This window comes from Tursiops truncatus, chromosome 9 (assembly GCF_011762595.2).
Source record: "Tursiops truncatus isolate mTurTru1 chromosome 9, mTurTru1.mat.Y, whole genome shotgun sequence".
Lineage (NCBI taxonomy): Eukaryota > Metazoa > Chordata > Mammalia > Artiodactyla > Delphinidae > Tursiops > Tursiops truncatus.
Window position 1 is genome coordinate 31,968,398 of NC_047042.1, and position 17,691 is coordinate 31,986,088.

The window sequence follows — 17,691 nt, forward strand, 5'->3', positions numbered from 1 at the left end:
GCAAATTTAACCTCGAGTCACAGAAAGGACATCAGTGATGTGAGGGCTTAACTTCAAAGAGGCACAAGAGAATGTCTGGGGGTGTCAGAAACATTCCATATCTTGATTGTGGTAGTGTTTTCACCAACTGGATACTTAAGTGGGTGCATTTTATTACATGAAATTACACCTGAACAAAGTTGATTTAAATCAGAACAGGTTTGTATACAACAGCACAAGTTCTCTGACAGACTGCTAATAAGCATATAAACCGTCAGAGTACATTTGGAAAGCAGATCATCGATCAAGATTTTAATCAGTCACCAAGTAATTCTACATGTAGGAATCTATTCTGGGTAATAACCTGAAATAAGGATAACACTTCATGTGGAGGGATGTGTACGGCTGGCTACTTTATGATCATAAAAAACTGAAAAGAAAAACACAAGCCCTCCATGTCAGACAACAGGGTATGGTTAAGAAAATTATGGAGGAGCCCTGGGAGAGACCATTTTGGAGCTACAAAAAATGGTATTTCCAGAGAATTTTCAACAATATGACAAACTACTTATGTCAACATATTAAATGAGAATTAATGAAAATCTAACCTAATATCTTAACCTCATAAAACAGGAATTATAAGAGACTAGATAAAAATACAACGATCATTATTTCTGGGTGGTAAAGTGGTAACTTTATTCGTTTCCGTATTTTCCAAATATTCTGTAGTTTGTGAAGATTATATTTATAATAAAAATATCATGACAAAAGAGCTAGTATTAAATGTTCAAATGTACTATGTAACTTTTAAGGAATGATTTTCAGTCCTGGTTTCATATTTCAAAAGAATTAATTTATCATGGTGAAAGTTCTCTCTATAAAGGGATCCCAAAGATATAATAAAGGGTTTTCCACAGAAATTCCCAAGTAAAAACAAATCATTTAACAGTGCAAACCAGCAACGTTAGGTGACATGAGTGCTCCAGATGCTAACCCACAAAGCATAACACTTGCCTGAAAAGAGCTTTGAGATTTTCCGGTAATTCGGTTCGACCAGCATATCCTGGGTTCATAGTAATAAATATTCCAACTGATGGCTTCAGTGTGATAGCTTCCCCAAGAAATACAAATCTACCAGAAAAAGAATGTTGATGGAATTAAATGTGTTCACTGAATATGAATGCACATTGACAAATGCAAACCAATGCAAAATGCAAATTATTATTAGGAAGCTGTTTATGCTGTGTAATTTTCTTTAAAATTCATAAGCATACATATTTTGAAGAGTGTTTATTAAAAATACATTCCCTTCCTCCAAAGGAATTACAAGTATGGCAAGTATTCCTTTGTGTTTTAGCATGGCTGCAGTATGCTAGAATATAAAAATGAGGACTTGACTACTTTAACAGTTAATGAAAGGTGATGCCATTTTTGCCTTCAACATGGGCTGCAGTTTCTTGAATGGGATACCGTACAGATGCAGAATGTCCATGCTAAGAGAAAAAAGGGACTCCTTGTTCTCTTGTTATATTGTCCATTTGCTCACCCTCCATCTCTCCTTCCCTCCCATTTAGTCAACAAATATCTACTGACCACCACTGAGAGGTAGATTAGTGTGGTGCTTGTGACAGCTAGCTCTGGGGCCGGACTGGGAGCATTCAGAGACCAGCTATATCACTTTATGCATATTCCATTCCCTCATCTAATAAAAAAGAAGAAGCATGGAGGATAATGATATTACCTACCTTATTGGATTACATGAGGATTAAAAGAGATTATGTATATAAATGGCTAAAGTACAGTGCCTAGGGCCTGGTAAATACTCAACAGATGTTAGCTATGACTATGCCTATTGTCATGACTTGAAGGTATTGGAGAAGCAGTGAAGGATTTTCAGAAAGCTTTGAAAGGGCCATTAGCCTGTTGATGGCCAGGGCAATGGAACGGTAAAGGGCAGTAGGAGCCAAACTGAAGGACATGTGGAAGGAAACTTCCAAATGGAGGGAAATGAGACAAACAGAAGGCGTTCTCCTGTTGAGAAAGGGGAGGGCTAAAGCGGTTAAGGAGCTGGGCCTCCAACACGGACTAGGGAGGGAAAAGAGACAGCCACAGCTTTTAGGACTAAGAGTTTCTTAGATGCTTGACAATGAAGAGAAGGTGGATTGTGTTTAGTCAAGGTAAGAATGGAGAAATCTTCATTCTCAGAGTATCAGGCTGGGGAAGGCAAACAGGCCTGGCAGGTGGCTAGGGCAGCAGGGTAGCTGAGCACTCTTCCACTAAACAGAGCAGGGACAGCCATAAGCCAGAGGCATGGACCTCAAGGGGGCAGAGCCAGCAAGATGCTGGAAAGCTTTGTGGGTGAGGCACCGTCCCATCTTTTAAATTCTTGAGTGGAAAGAGAATGTAATAAAACTCATGAACTCATGAAGGAGCCTAGCAGTTTGCACATGGGCTAGCATGATGATGAACAGGTACAACTCACATACGTGCAGACATGGAGACTGTTGAGAAGCATGGTTGGAAATTTTCAGAAATCCTTGCATTGATCAGTTATCTCAATCTCCGTAAGAAAGGATGGCCTCAAAGGCACCTGGGTTACATCAAATAAGAAGATTTTGACTAAAAGCTAAATCAAGTATGTCTGGGGATCAAAGGCGAAGAATCTAACTTCTGTAACATGACATTAGCTCAGGGGTAGTTAAGGCAGCAGACATCTGGTCACAGGAAACTGGTTTCCCAGAGCCATGTGGTGGAAGGACTGAGAATTTTTCTAGAAGGCAGAAATACCCAGATGTATCTACAATAACTGCAAACTCCTGTAATAGGTTCACAGTTTGAAAGGGCTGGATGATCTTCCCCTGATGGGAGACTGACATGTTCTTATGGATAAGACAGCTAACTGAGCAAAATACCCTAAGAAATGGGAGTCAATGGGTAGGCCAGATACATGAGATTTCACTGTATACAAAAATGTTACAAAGAAAACCACAACTGGGTATTATAATACTGATTTCTCAAATGAAGCCATCAAACCCTAAGCACCATGTTTTGTCTTTCAGAGTGCGGCACCAAGTAGGGAAGCGATTAGGTTCTAGCTCCATCTGGAAATGTTTTGGCCTGAATAACTGGAAGAATGTGGGGGTGTATTCTACTGGGACAGGGCAACTAACAAAGCAAGCGTTAGTGGAAAGGCCAGGATTTCGACTTTGGCTATATTAAATATGAGAGGCCAATGAGACATCAAATGGAGTCTTCAGATGCCCCAAGACAACTGCTGACATTGTATATGTAAGTCTAGATATCACAGAAAGGAGGTCTGGGCAGCTGGTAGCCAGCACCATCAATATGGTATTGAAAGCCACGTGACTAAATGAAATGACCAAGGGAACAAGTAGAGATAGAGAAAAGAAGACACCTGAAGATTGAGGCCTGTGACATTCAACATTAATAGGTCAGGAAATAACAATAAAAAATAATAGCTAACACTGACATGGTGCTATGTGTCAGGCGCTTGCCCAAGCGTTCTGCATTTACTTCTCACTGTAATCCATAAGGTGGGTACTGTACTTCTCTCCATTTCATAGATGAGAAGAAATCAGCAAAGGAGCAGCCCTGAGGGTGGGAGAAAACCGGGAGGATGTAGAGTCCTGGAACCGATGTGAAGAAAGCGTGTCACGCAGAAGGGAGGGAGTGACTGTGTCAAATGCTGCTGAAGGTCAAGTAAGATCAGGACTGAGAATTGATAACTGGATTTCGTGTTGTAGAGGGTGCTTATTCTTCCACTGATTAAAGTATGTGATACACCTTTGTTGTAATGAACACTTAAAAAACGCGGCTAAAACACAGGAGGTTATTCAAAATAATTCTTCACAATTAACCAGTCTCTCTCATTTTATCCATCTCCTGGGACAGGAAGAGGCAGCTGGAGACTGTGAAGATGAGGTCTCCTGCATTGCTCTAAGGTTCTCCTTCTACTTGTAAGAACAGGAAGAAGCTACATGCCGCTCACCTCTTCTTCCTGTTTCTGATGGCATCGTGTATCATCTTCACTTGTACTGCCACCACGGAGAGAACTTCCACAGAAATTCGATTGAACTCGTCAAAGCAGCCCCAAGCTCCTGTCTGCACCAATCCCTTATAGATATTTCCTATGGACTTAATGATGGAGTGAGGCATTAAGAATGTAACAGAAAAGGGTTTTTAGCTATTAGTTTGACTCATTCCAGGACAGGAATAATATTGTTAGGATGTATCATTTTATAACTAACTTACTTTGTAGTCCATTTGCTCAGAACAGTTGAATACATAAACCACCATGCCCAGGGCACGGCCAAGATCTTTGGTGGTTTCTGTTTTCCCTGTACCAGCCGGGCCAGCGGGAGCCCCACTCATGGTGAGATGAAGTGACTGAGTTAAAGTAATGTAACACCTTTAAGCAAAAGAAAACACAAATATTACGATCTTCTATGAGATTCCTAGAAGATGTAAGGGACAATCCAATTTTTTTTAAAGTTTAAGAAGTCATGGTCTAAGAATCTGGTTGTAACACAAAATACTGACACATCTCTGATTCGTTCATGGTAAGAGTCAGGATAATATCAAATTTAATTTTAGTTTGGCTGTTTAAAAGTAACAGAGAAGAATGTACTGCTTTATTTGTCTCATTTCCTAAGAGCTGCATATTTGAATACAAATGACACTTAATTTGCAATGCCCTTGAATTTCTGATATTTCTAGGTAAACATATTATTAATACGGCAGACATCTCAAACTATTGTTTATAAAAGAAAAATAGATATCTTGGATGATGAATGAATGAAACACTAACTGCATTAAACTGTTATTTAATAAATACATTGAGATGAGATATGTAAACATACAGAGTATGCAAATAATATATACCTATTTCACTGTAAAAAGCAAATATAACAAAGATAACAATTTATTACGTTAAAATGTATTCAGGAATTCATTTTGAACGTGTCGCTATGTGTGTTTAGATTATGATAATACTTATTTTTGCGGGAAAGATTCAGAGGTTCTTAGACTGAGGAAAATTATGCAAAGACAGAATTTAATACTTGTAAAAGAAGGAAAACTAATAAACGGTGAGGACCTAACATGAGGTTTCTGCAGACTCATGAATTATTTTTGTCTTAGTACAGACAGTGGATCTAGTGGGAAGACACACACACGGAAGACCCAGGACTAGTGTCTACTCTGCCACTCATCAGATAATCTTAAATTACATTTCTGACATCAACATGCCTCAGTTTTCTCCTCCATGAAATGAGATTTATTGTAGGACTTTATTAAGAAAGCCAACCCAACACGGTGCCCAGGTGGTGAGGGCAATGGACTGCTAAGAAGGCCAAAGGTAAATGCCTTAAAAAATCCAAAGTACTATGCAGACAGAAGCAGTTACTTATGGAAATGGAGAGTGTTTCTGTATTTTACAGCCATCACGTTTCAGAGCATCTTACAATGAATATGGAATTGAAAGACCCCTGGACTAGGAATTATAGCACTTTTTATGGTGCAGACTATCCCCTATTAATCTTTTCTTGTGGTTCCAAGTTTTGCCTGACATAGGACCACCTATATGCTGCAGACTACGTTTCCTCCCTGCCTTCCAACCAGGAGCAGTCAAGTGACCAAGCTCCAGCCAACATGCTATGTACTGAAACTAGTGTGCTAACCCTGGGATGCCTCCTTTGAGACGTTTTCCCCTTTCCCACTGGCTGAAACAAACGTGCAAACCACGGGCAGCATGTCGGCCACCCAGAAGCCTATACAGCTAGACCATCCTCCTCGGGAATGTCACACAACTGAGACCCCAGCTGCCATGTTATCAAAGGACTTATATTCTGGGTCTCTCTGGAACAGCAGCTTAGCACCCCCAAACCAATCCACCTGTGTTCCAGCCCAAGTCTCTCAATTACAAGCTTGGTTGACTTGGTTCTCTGAACCTTCCCACATAGGGGAGAAGGAAATGCTCTCTGTCTAGTCTACCACACAAGGGGAAGGTCGGCATCAAACAAGACATAGTGAAAGTGTTTGAAAGGCAGCATTGTGTTAATGTAAACAATTAGTAAACAATCCAAAGAATGAAATGGGAAAGAAATGTACATAGTGCGAACATCTTATACAGCCCTATTCACTCTATAAAAGGAACATTCATCTTCCTTTTAACTTCCAAATAAACCACATAGTGGTCTTTAAATTAAAAAGTTAATAAGCTATTGGCCTCACACACCGGTAATTTTAAAAAATGCCTCTTCCCCATTTCTCCTGTATGCTGTGCCTCTCCCCACCCCCTTTTCTATGTGCAAGGGCACGTATACAGCAGACTCTGGCATTTGCAGTTTTGACTCTTCAAGCGATTTTGTCAAGCTACAAAGTTTAATCTCTCACCCTGAAAGCAGTACATAAATTAACTAATTAAGATAGTGAACACTGACTTTTAGTTAGAGACGAGTTAAAGGGAACTGAATTAGAGAAACAATTGCAGAAGCCATACGATTTATCAAGGACAACATCACGAGCAGATTAGTGTGTGCAAGAAAGATCACAAAGCTAGTGAGGGAAATCCATCAGCCTCCCAGGGCCACCACTACCCAGCTCGACAGACAGACTTGCAACCGTCTGCCCTTCCGTTCCCAGATAAAGTATACGGCATCGTGGTAACTGGATAACTGGGAACACGCACATGATCTTGAGGTGTGATTTCCCTTTCATGAATACCAAGGACTAAATATGCTTTCTCCCACCAAATAATTCAGCAGAGGTTGGAATACAAACAAAGAATCTCACGTCAATGTGACATATCCTTACCTCTACAACATTCTGACCGTGTGTATCTATTAACTTGGAGTCAAGTGGCAACGAACGTTTAAGAATCCCTTGCTCCCTTGACAGGCTTCAGCCACACTGGGCTCTGTGTCTACCCCTTGAACCTGCCAAGCTCCTTTCCATCTTAGAAACTTTGTACTTGTCTTTGCCTGTAACTTTCTGGCCCAGGATGTGTGCATAGCTGGCTCCTTGTAATCATCTGGGTCTTGGCTCAAATGTCCTCTCGTACAATCTATAGCAGGCTCTCCCTTCAAGATGCTTTCTAACCTATCATCCTGTTTTATTTTTGTCACACCATATATTACCACCTAACACAACTTTGTTAATTTGTTTACTGTTCCTCTTCATTCCCAGCCACTCACACACCACACTCCCCTAGAAAGTGTGCTCTAAGAAAGCAGGAACCCTACCTGCTTGACACTGGGACAGTTCTCAGCACAGTGCTTCAGAAGTACTGTATCTGATGGAATCATTTCTGTTCTTTTCTTCCTTTCACTGTATGTAATCCTTCAAAAATGAATTCAATATGGGCAGTTCCCGTTTTTACACTTCTAATAAAGGGAGGCAGTTTTTACACTTCTAATAACAGGGTGTTAGCCATAAATAACCAGAGAGAATGGACTCCGAGATCAAAGATGCTGCCTTGAGCCATATTAACTGCTCATGATTTCATGATGTGGATACCACATAGCGTCTGTAATTCTGCTTTTCTAATCTGGTTCTCTTTAACGTGTCTCTAACACCAACATTTGCTATGTCACTCAATTAGTGCCATTTACATTCTGCTTTCATACAGTTTCGCAATTTGTTCATCATTTTCTCACAGTCCTTTATTTTCAATCTCAGACATCTTTACCCATGCTGGGGAACTTTGGGCTTGGTTTTTCCCATCTAACTCCAACTTATCATTGTTACCTGTCAGTTAGAGGAGTGATCACTAGTCGAGGGCTGTTTCCTAAATACTCATAGAAGTACTGCAACTGCGCATCACAAATATTAACGAGGCAATGTTTCTGGGTGTCCTCCCACCGGTGACGAAGTTGAGAGCGCCAAGCAAAAGCGTGGGGAGTGACGACCTAAAAACATCACATGATGATCACACACGGGATGCTGATAGTTTTAAGGCCACAAATGTAATCTATTAATCTAATCAACTCGGTTGAGTCGCACTTTACTCTTAAAAAATCTCACAAAAGGTAAGTCTCTTATATGTTACTGCAAATTGTAATTGCATGTAGATGGTTGAATACTTAATCAGAAATATGTGTGTAATAAACGTCTTCATTTTAAGAAGCCTATTACTGTAAAACAACATCAATTTGTTGAAGCAATGCTTTTTCCCCTTTTATGAATCATCCCAGGTGATTTGATCACTTTTGTGACTTTATATTCATTATTACTGAAATCAGATGGAAAAATACACTCTGTATTAAAATAGCACATAATCCATTATTTCTGCATGTCAGAGGTATAAATAAACTATACTTTCAACCAAGTCCATTCTCAAACTGTTCTGCTTTTAGTAGAGATTTCCACGTCATTTTTCATTAAACCAAACAACAGTGGTTTTTTCGTTGCTATTCCTTCTTATTTTACTCAATTCTATCCATTATTTTCCCAGTTTGAAAAAATAATTCCAGTCTCTTTCAAAATCCAATTGACCCAAGGGTTTCTTAGGAATCACTGGAAGTTACCAAAATTATTATCTACTCATTTGTCCGATATCTACATAAGTCTCGACATTGCATATTTATGCATACCAAATGAGCAGGAATTAGACAGTCTCTACCTCTTTAAGTACAAAATAAAGAACATATTTTAAATCAAAATTTATCCTGCTGCAAGCAAATCACCACTGATAAAACATAATAAAATATGCAAGGTCATATTCAAAGAGTAGTTATCAATGGCTCATCATCAAAATGAGAATACATGGTAATCGTGTTTTGCAAGGATCAGTTTCAGATTAGCAATTAAGCAACATTCTTCACTGATGGTCCTCAACCTGGATCAAGAAGTTTTTTTTTTAACTTTTTGCTTACATAAGGAAGCATTTGCTAGCACTTTGTGAAGAGAATTAAAATTCATTTTGATTTTAATAAATTGAGAAGGAACTAGAAAAACAACAGCAAACATCTCACAATACAAGCATGCATTCAAATTGTGAAAGGAAATGCCACCCTCAAAAAACAAAAGGGATTTGGAAGAAGTAGGTTATGGGCATGGTATGTCAATTTTGTTCACTAGACAAGCGAACAGTGTATTTAAGTAGGAACGTATTTTGGAAAAAGGGTGAGAGATTCTCCTTCCGCATTAAACACTGCCGGTATCTAAGAGACACGTGGACTTTTTAAAGAGATAAGAAGGTTACACTGAAAGGATTAGAAAATAACTTCTTTAAAGAAAGTAATTTAGCTTTGAATGGAAAAGACAAGGGGTGGCCAACATTTCTCTTTCTTCAAAAGGAAAAGAATCAAAAGCACACAGAGATGGTTTAGGTCGTACACAATCTTACTGCTACTGGCTGGATAAGCCACATGGTGGTTATCACAGGCCAATGGATAATTATGTGTAGAGAAGCCGGAAGACAGGGAAATGAACACGTGACTTTCTGTGGTTCCTCCATCCTGACTTAATTTTTGGATGATGTGAATTAGAGGCTCCTGACTTGGCCAAACCCTTTGGGATAACTCTCATGAGGATAATATATTCGCTAACCCAAATAAAAAATACCCAAAGTAAATGCACTCAGCTTCTTAGGACTAATTAAAATATACAACCTTAAAAAACATGACTTTCTTAGAAGTACTCTTGATAATAAATACCACTTTTAGGAAACAGCAAAAAACACATGAAATTTCTACAAATAACTTGCCTTCTGAGAAATAAGTTTTGCCACCACGTCTCTGGCATGGACATCTATGGTACAAATTGTCATGATCTTCTGCCTGTCTCCAGGTAGAAGTTCTCCCAGCAGAAGTGCAATCAGTGTATTCAACTGAGAAATCTAGAAGGCATATTTTTTAAAGGAGGTAATAGTTACAAATACAGAATCTTACAGCTCAACGGTCTTTATATTTGTAAAAGTCCCTTTAGTTTACAAAACTATTTCAAATACATTGTCCCAGCTGGCTGTCAAACCACCCTGGGGGTAGGAGCAGGAGGGAGGGATTTAATTAAATTACTTAATTTAAATAGAATAAATATTATTACTGCCCCCCCCCCACCCCCCGCCTTCTGAGCTGAGACTCAGAGAAGACAGGTCAACCTGGAGGTAATGACAAAGCCAGAGGGAGAAGCAAAGTTTCTTGGCTGCACTGAACTCACTCTCCAGGTAACCACGATCTGGTCTGCAACTTTGCTGGAAGAGAAATGACTGCAAAATTTTAAAAGATCAAACTGAGTTAATGTCTGTCAAAGTATAAGAAGAACTAAATACCAAGCGCTGTTTTGTTTGGTTGGTTTTGGGTTTTGTTCGTGTGTTTTTGCATGGGATATAGGATGATAACTGAGAAAAGATTTCAACAGTACAGGTGATGACTAACCCACTTAATTCTTATTCATACCCCTATTCTTGTCTAAACAAGAATTGTCTTGCCCACCAATTTCTGAGATCAATAGTTTTCAAACTACTGGTCTCTTTTCCTAGAATGGAAAGGAATGCAATGGAATGGAATGACATGGAATAGAAAGAAATAAAAATGCTGCACTACAGTAGTAAGAATATGTAATGTTTTGTGAGAGTTTATTTCAGTTTCATACTGGAGTGTATACGTATGTGTGTAAACTTCATCTGATATAAAATATATCTTACTGTTAATTGTGGCCAGAAAGTTCTGAAGGATACTCTTAGGTGGTCATTTTGTTAGCATGCTTATTTACATAAAACATTCCTGTCTTACTCAAAGCTTATTAACAACAAACAACAAAATTCTGCCTTATTCCAGGGTATCATATTGTAAAACTATACTGTCCCCTTTCCTGTTTAGTTCTGCAAAGGATAGTCAATGACAAACTGTTAGATCCTGAAAGAACTGGTTGCAAGTGAATATATCGTATCATCAAAGGCTCTCAAACCTTTGTACCTACTGTCACAAACATATTCCCTATAGTACTAGTACCACATTCCAGAAAACACCAAACAATGCAGACTGCCCAGAGGCGGCTGTGCAGCTGCACTGGAGAAGATTCTATAATTACAGTAAGCATGGAGAAGGCAGGCAGGATGGCATAACCACCGCATGTACAATTCACATTAAATCAGAGTCTACAACGTGCCCGGCACTAACTAGGATTATTGTCGGCATCACCTCATGTCATCTTCACAACAATCTATTATCCTCATTTTGCAGATGAGAAAATTGACTCGTAGGCATGTTAACCACACTTGCTAAACAGGGCAGGGGGAAGTCAAATCCAAACACTCTGACTTCAGAGCCTGAGTTCTTACTGATCACATCACATAGATTTCCTGTACCAGCCTCCACAAGATCAATCCACCCACCACTTTCAAGTTGGACAAATGGTAGCTATGCAGAAAGTATTCCAGAGAGACTTAAAATCAAACACAATGAATAAGTGGTTCAAAGGAATAAAAACTACATACTTTAGACATTCAGCATATACAACAGCCTTATAGCTGTTGTTGTATATTCTACTTTCAATATCCTACATCTATCTATAAAATGTAGTTACATGAGAAGAAAAGCAGAGGCGATTATTATTTCATGTATGCCATGTTCAGTGTTCATCATGATTTTCGGTTCCATGAGGGCAAGGTCTGCATCTGTCTAGCTGAGTGCTTTGTCCCCAAAGCCACTAGCTGTTGAAAAGTAGGTGCTCAGAGACTTCCCTGGTGGTGAAGTGGTTAAGAAACCACCTGTCAATGCAGGGGACACGGGTTCGAGCCCTGATCTGGGAAGATCCCACATGCCGCGATGCAACTAAGCCTGTGTGCCACAACTACTGAGCCCGTGCACTGCAACTACGGAAGCCTGCGTGCTCTAGGGCCTGCATGCTGCAACTACTCAAGCCCGTGCGCCTAGAGTCCTGCTCTGCAACAAGAGGAGCCACCGCAATGAGAAACCTGCGCACCACGACGAACAGTAGCACCCACTCACTGCAACTAGAGAAAGCCCCCGCGCAGCAACAAAGACCCAACACAGCCAAAAAACAAACAAACAAAACTGAAAAGTAGGTGCTCAATGCATGCTTGAGTACTGAGTAGATGACTGAATGAACAGTAATAGTGTATACACGTGTAAGTTTCTCAACAAAATGTATAGGCATGTTGGTTAGAAAGAAGGTACTTTGGCATTGGATATTTTCTATCTGGGTCAAGATATCCAGTCTTTACAGTCACAAATCTTACACCAGTACCAGTACTTGGTTAGAAAGAGTTGGTTGTAACAACAGTAATAATATTTTATGTCTCTTAAGAACATTTTTCAAGTGCTTTCACAAGCAATGTCTTGTCTGAGCTTCCCTGTGGCTTCTCCATTATTGATTCCTTTTTTACAGAAGTTCTGTCAAGTGACAGATGATTAAAAATACAGCTCACCAACATTATCTGGACAGCATTATATGATGGGGATCTTACACTGTCTCTCAAGATTAAACTTGATTAAACAATGATGCTCTTTTGTAAGTAATAAAATTCTGTACCCACACAAAAATAGTAGTTATAAAATATCTATCATTTGGACAGTGGCATCAGGCAGCAATTACTATACATTCATATTGTAACTGCATACAAGTTTATGGTCTGTGACATATATAAAATGTTCCTCAGCAGCTTTTAAGAAATATATACCTTATCATGTAATCAGCACTTATTCTTGCCCTTGATTAAAGAAACGTCACATGATTTTCTACTGGATCAAGGATGTTTGTCTCAGGTCAAAAACATACCTCTGAAACTCAAGTGGCTCTTTTCCCGGTACACCTCGCTTTAGCTGGAGCATATGTACGGTGTATCTTGAACCAGAAAGAAGCCTACCTTCACTTACAGTCCAAACTCCTATCCATGAACACAAAGGCTTCCACGACCTCCCATCACTCTTTTCCCACCTGACATCACTCCAACCATCCTGGCCTTCTCTTTGTTTCTCCGTCATGGCTGCTTCAAGGTCACAGAGACTGTTTCACCTGTGTGGAGGCATTTTCCCTCTGATCTTTGTAGAGCTGGCCTCCTCTCATTATTCAAGTCTTAGTTTAAGTTCACCTCCTCAGATCAGCCTTCCTTGGCCATCCTATTTCCACCTACCCAGTTATTCTACATGTTCCTAATTTATTTTCTTCATGGTTCTTACTAGTATCTTATCATTCACCTATTTACTTCCTTGTTTACTGTTTGTCTCCTCTGCTTGACTGTAAGCTCTCAAGGAGCAAGGCCCTTATCTGTCTTATTCAACACTACACTCCCACATGTAGCATAGCAGCCAGCACAAAGCATGTCCTCAGGAAACACTCGTATGAATAAACAAAGGAAGAAATGAATGACAGCAATAATACACACCTGAGCAACATTTTGTTCTCTCATCCCCTCAATCACACAACACTAACGTGGTTACTGTTTCCAGAGCTTATAGGCCAATGAGGAATGCAGATAAATAATTACAATTGTTTTGCTAGGGCAAGTACAAAAGTACTATGACAGCACACAGAAATAGGACCTTGCTTAATCGAGAGCTTGGAAAGACATTTGACAGGAAAGAGTATTTATGGTGAGAACTAAAGAGTGAGTACGATTTAGGCTGTAGAGAGTTTAGGGGTTTCCCACCCAGGGAGGCAGTGTTTAAGCCACAGGAAGCAGCTCAGGATATGGCAGGTGGCCCTGGGAGGGAACTGAAAGAAGTCTGGGATGGTGAGAGGGAAACGGAGAGGCAGACCAGGTATGTAAGGATGCTGTAGAGGGAAGCAGGGTCCCAAACACGCAGGGCTGGGCCAACTTTCTGAGGGTCTGAACTTCAATTCAAGGGCAAGAAGACACTGGTGAAGGGTTTAGGGAGGTGGGGCGATAATCGGATGTGTGTTTCTAAAAGATTTCTCTGCCTCTAGTATGATTAATTGGAGGGAAACAGGATTGGAGAAAAAAGACCAGAGAAGAGGATGCTACACTCATGGCAAGAGAAGAGTAGCTGGGACTAGGTTATTAACAAAGTAGCGAAGGAAACAGTAAGAATAAATATATTTAGGGCAACTGAAGAGACTTGGTGGTTGGCCGGGTATCAGGTGAAAGAGGAGTCAAATGGGCTTCCAGTCTGAGCAACTGGTGAAGCGTGTCGGTGTTTTTTAATGAACTTGGGAAGCACTGAAGAAGCGGGTTTGAGAAAAGTAAATGTATTTTGAATGTTCTACGCTGGACGTGCCTGTCGAATTTCCAGTGGACAAGTCCAATATGCCCCTGACTCCACTTCAAGAGAAAGGTCTGAGCTGGAGGTCAAAGTCACCAGCATATTACAACAGAAACTGAGCAGCCATAAGGGCAGATGAGATTAGCCAGGTATATGTGGTGTGGTAGAAAGAAAAAGGGATCTAAGTCAGAGCCACAAGGAACAGTTAAGAGGCAGGAGGAGGAAGAGGAACAAGGAAAGAAAACTGAAGAATAACCCAAGAAGTACGTGGAAAAGTGGAATTCAAATAAAGATGAATATAAGGGAAGAGGACATTTGAAAAGGAAGTATTTCTAATGTTAAAAAAACAGAAATATACTCAGTCAAGTGATTAGAAATGGTTCTTGGAGAGAGATGAGGTTGAAAAAATGGAATGAGTAAGTATAGATATTTAGTTCAAAAAGCTTGGTTATGGGTTTCCCTGGTGGCGCAGTGGTTGAGAGTCCGCCTGCCGATGCAGGCGACATGGGTTCGTGTCCCGGTCCGGGAAGATCCCACATGCTGCGGAGCGGCTGGGCCCGTGAGCCATGGCCACTGAGCCTGCACGTCTGGAGCCTGCGCTCTGCAATGGGAGAGGCCACAACAGTGAGAGGCCCGCGTACCGCAAAAAAAAAAAAAAAAAAAAAAAAGGCTTGGTTATAATATAAGTTCCAGTGACAGAGTAGGAAATGGAAGGAGGTGTGACATCAAGGAATACTTTTTGGTGGTTGTATTGTTTTTAAGCAATGTGAGAGATGGGGATGTTTAATTGCTGATGGGAATGAGCCAGTGGAAGAATTTGAAGACACAGTAGAGAAGGAAGTCATGGAAATCCTGCGGACGAGACCCAACGCACAGATGGAGACAAGGCTCCAGATGGTCAGAGGCCATCCTTCCATTTTAACAAGAGGACGGTGCAGAGGGCAGAACACCAGCCCCATTGCCATTGATCTAGTTCCTCTCTGATGACATCAGCAGATAATAAGAACTAACATTTATTGAGCACTTACTAGCTAACATATCTAACAAGCATTATTATATATGTGTACATGTGTATGTATATATATATAGTATGTGTGTGTATAATATCTATCTTCATGTATAAATACATACACATATTTCTAACTTAATCATCACAATAACTCTGTGGGGAAGGTACTATTATTATTCTCATTTTATATATGAGAATACGGGGTAATTTGCCCAAGATCACACAGTTATAAATGGTGGAGCCAGGATGTAGTACAGGATTCTAGGATTTTATTGTATATTTTATAAACCCAAAAGTTTCCCATGTGGATAACATATTCATTAACAGAACACCTTGGCCAGACAAGAGTTGACCTCTAATGATTCTGGTGCATGGAAAGAGGTAACTAGGCATCCCCCTCCTATAAATTCTCATGTTTAGATAAACACGGAAACAATTGCCAAGAAAGTTACATGAATCTTGATCACTGAGGTTTATATGTTACAAATGTCTAAGACACCACAGCGTTCTTCCAAAGAGGACCAGCTTGCTTGGTGGGACGATGGTGTGCTCACCATGAAGGAAGGTGTCAGGCATACACAGTAACATACTCAAGGTCAGAAAGAAGGGCTGGCTCCCGATACATAATGGTGGTTGATTCTCAATTTTGTCCTCACCCAGCTCCTACGGCAGTATGGTATAAAGAGGCTATGTCTGTGAACTTAAAGAGACATGTCCCTAAATACTATAGGTTAAATAAGGCTACACAGAAAGAACATTTTCCTTGTAGTAGCAGAAGCACTGCAATTTTACCAGGATCAAGGCATGGCAGATTTCCCATCTTAGGCACACCCAAGCCACAGCAGCAAAGAAGCCGCAAGCGCCCCTCGGTAGAAATGTTAAGATCTGGAGAGTGTAGTCCTCAGCTCAGCAAACTGAAGTGAACATTACAAGGTAACTACTACAGCACTTTGGGAGTCAGCTACCAGAACCCTCAACCTCTTTCCATCTGGACATACACAGAAGTAATGCTCTCTGGGTCTCTTAACAATAGTAACAAGATCTCTAATCCCAAAACCCATCAATGTTTCAACTTAAGCAGTATCAGAAACAATGGATTTTCATTTCAGCTAGAACAAAGAAAATTGCCAAAGAGACCAGGTCCCACACTCTCTGACACTATCAGGTCATGGGTTGTGGGATCTCGGTTTATCGCCTCCCTTTGCACCGTTCGTTTCCTACTTCTCCTTCAGTCATATTGCGAAAACCAGCACAATATTGAGCGATGTATGTCAGAGGCAGTGAGCATAATTACCCCATTCCTGACATTAATGGAAATGATGCTAATGTTTCACTATTAAGCATGATTTTCTCTGTAGGTTTCTGGTAGATAATCTTCATCAAGTTATCAAGTTTCTTTCAGATGCTATGTGGGAAAAGAAAAAGGTATAAGAATTGATAATCAAAGCTCCCACCTTAAGAAACTTGAAAAAGAGAGGCAAATTAAACTCAAAGTAAGTAGATGAAAGGAAGTAATCAAGGTAAAGCAGAATTCAGTGAAATACAAAACAAACAGTAGAGAAAATCAACAAAATCCAAGATTAGTTTTTTGAAAACTTAAATAAAATTGATAAACACATAGAAAGTCTGATTACAAATAAAGGAGAGAAAACACAAATCACCACCACCAGGAATGAAAGGGGGACACGATGCCAGACCCTCCAGATGTGCTAAGGATAACGTCGATATAGGAAGACCAACTCACATCAGTAAGTTTGAAAACGCAGATCAGGGGGATGACCATTTCCTGTAAAGGGCCAGACAGTAAATGTTTCGGGCTTTGAGGGGTACATGGTCTCTAGTGCAATGACACCACTTAGCCAGTGAAGCCTGAAAACTACCAAACACACAGGCACCGGGCCAGATTTGGCCAGATGGCTGTAACTTGCCAAACCCAGACTTGGAAAAAATGGGTAAATACCTTGAAAAACAGAAATTCCAAAAACTGACACAAGAAAAAAAGAAACCAGAAAAGCTACACAACAGCATGTACATAAATCAATTTATAAAGAAAGAAAACCCCAAGCCCAGATAGCACTACCAGTGATTTTTATAATAAACTCTTTCACAAAATACGTGAAAATGCAATACTTTCCAATTCCTTTTAAGGAGCATAATCCTCATCCCCAAACTGGCAAAGATATTATAATAAAAGAAAACTACAGATAAATGTCCCTTATGAATATAAATGCAGAATTTCTGGACAAATTAGCAAATAGAATCCAGCAAAAAATATATACATCTATAAATGGTAACACATCATAAATGCAAAGTTGCCTTGGCATTCAAAAATTCACCTTAGTAACAGAATAAAAGAGAAAAACCACAAGAGTATCTCAGCAGACTTGAAAAAGTTCAACTCCTCTTCAAAATAAGAATTCTCAGTGTGTAGTAATAGAAGGTATTCCCCTCTATTTGAGAAAGGTCATCTACAAAAATCTAGAACTACTATCGTAC

The 17,691-nt window shown here is 39.9% G+C and overlaps 1 protein-coding gene across 1 annotated transcript in view; it reads right to left on the reverse strand.

The window, feature by feature from the left end:
• The window catches only part of DNAH11 (dynein axonemal heavy chain 11), a 313,899-nt gene that overhangs the window by 179,745 nt on the left and 116,463 nt on the right, over positions 1 to 17,691 (reverse strand). The window contains 5 exon segments of the mRNA XM_019928507.3: positions 994 to 1,110; positions 3,989 to 4,134; positions 4,252 to 4,408; positions 7,747 to 7,907; positions 9,707 to 9,838. Coding sequence (XP_019784066.2) covers positions 994 to 1,110; positions 3,989 to 4,134; positions 4,252 to 4,408; positions 7,747 to 7,907; positions 9,707 to 9,838 — 713 coding nt within the window.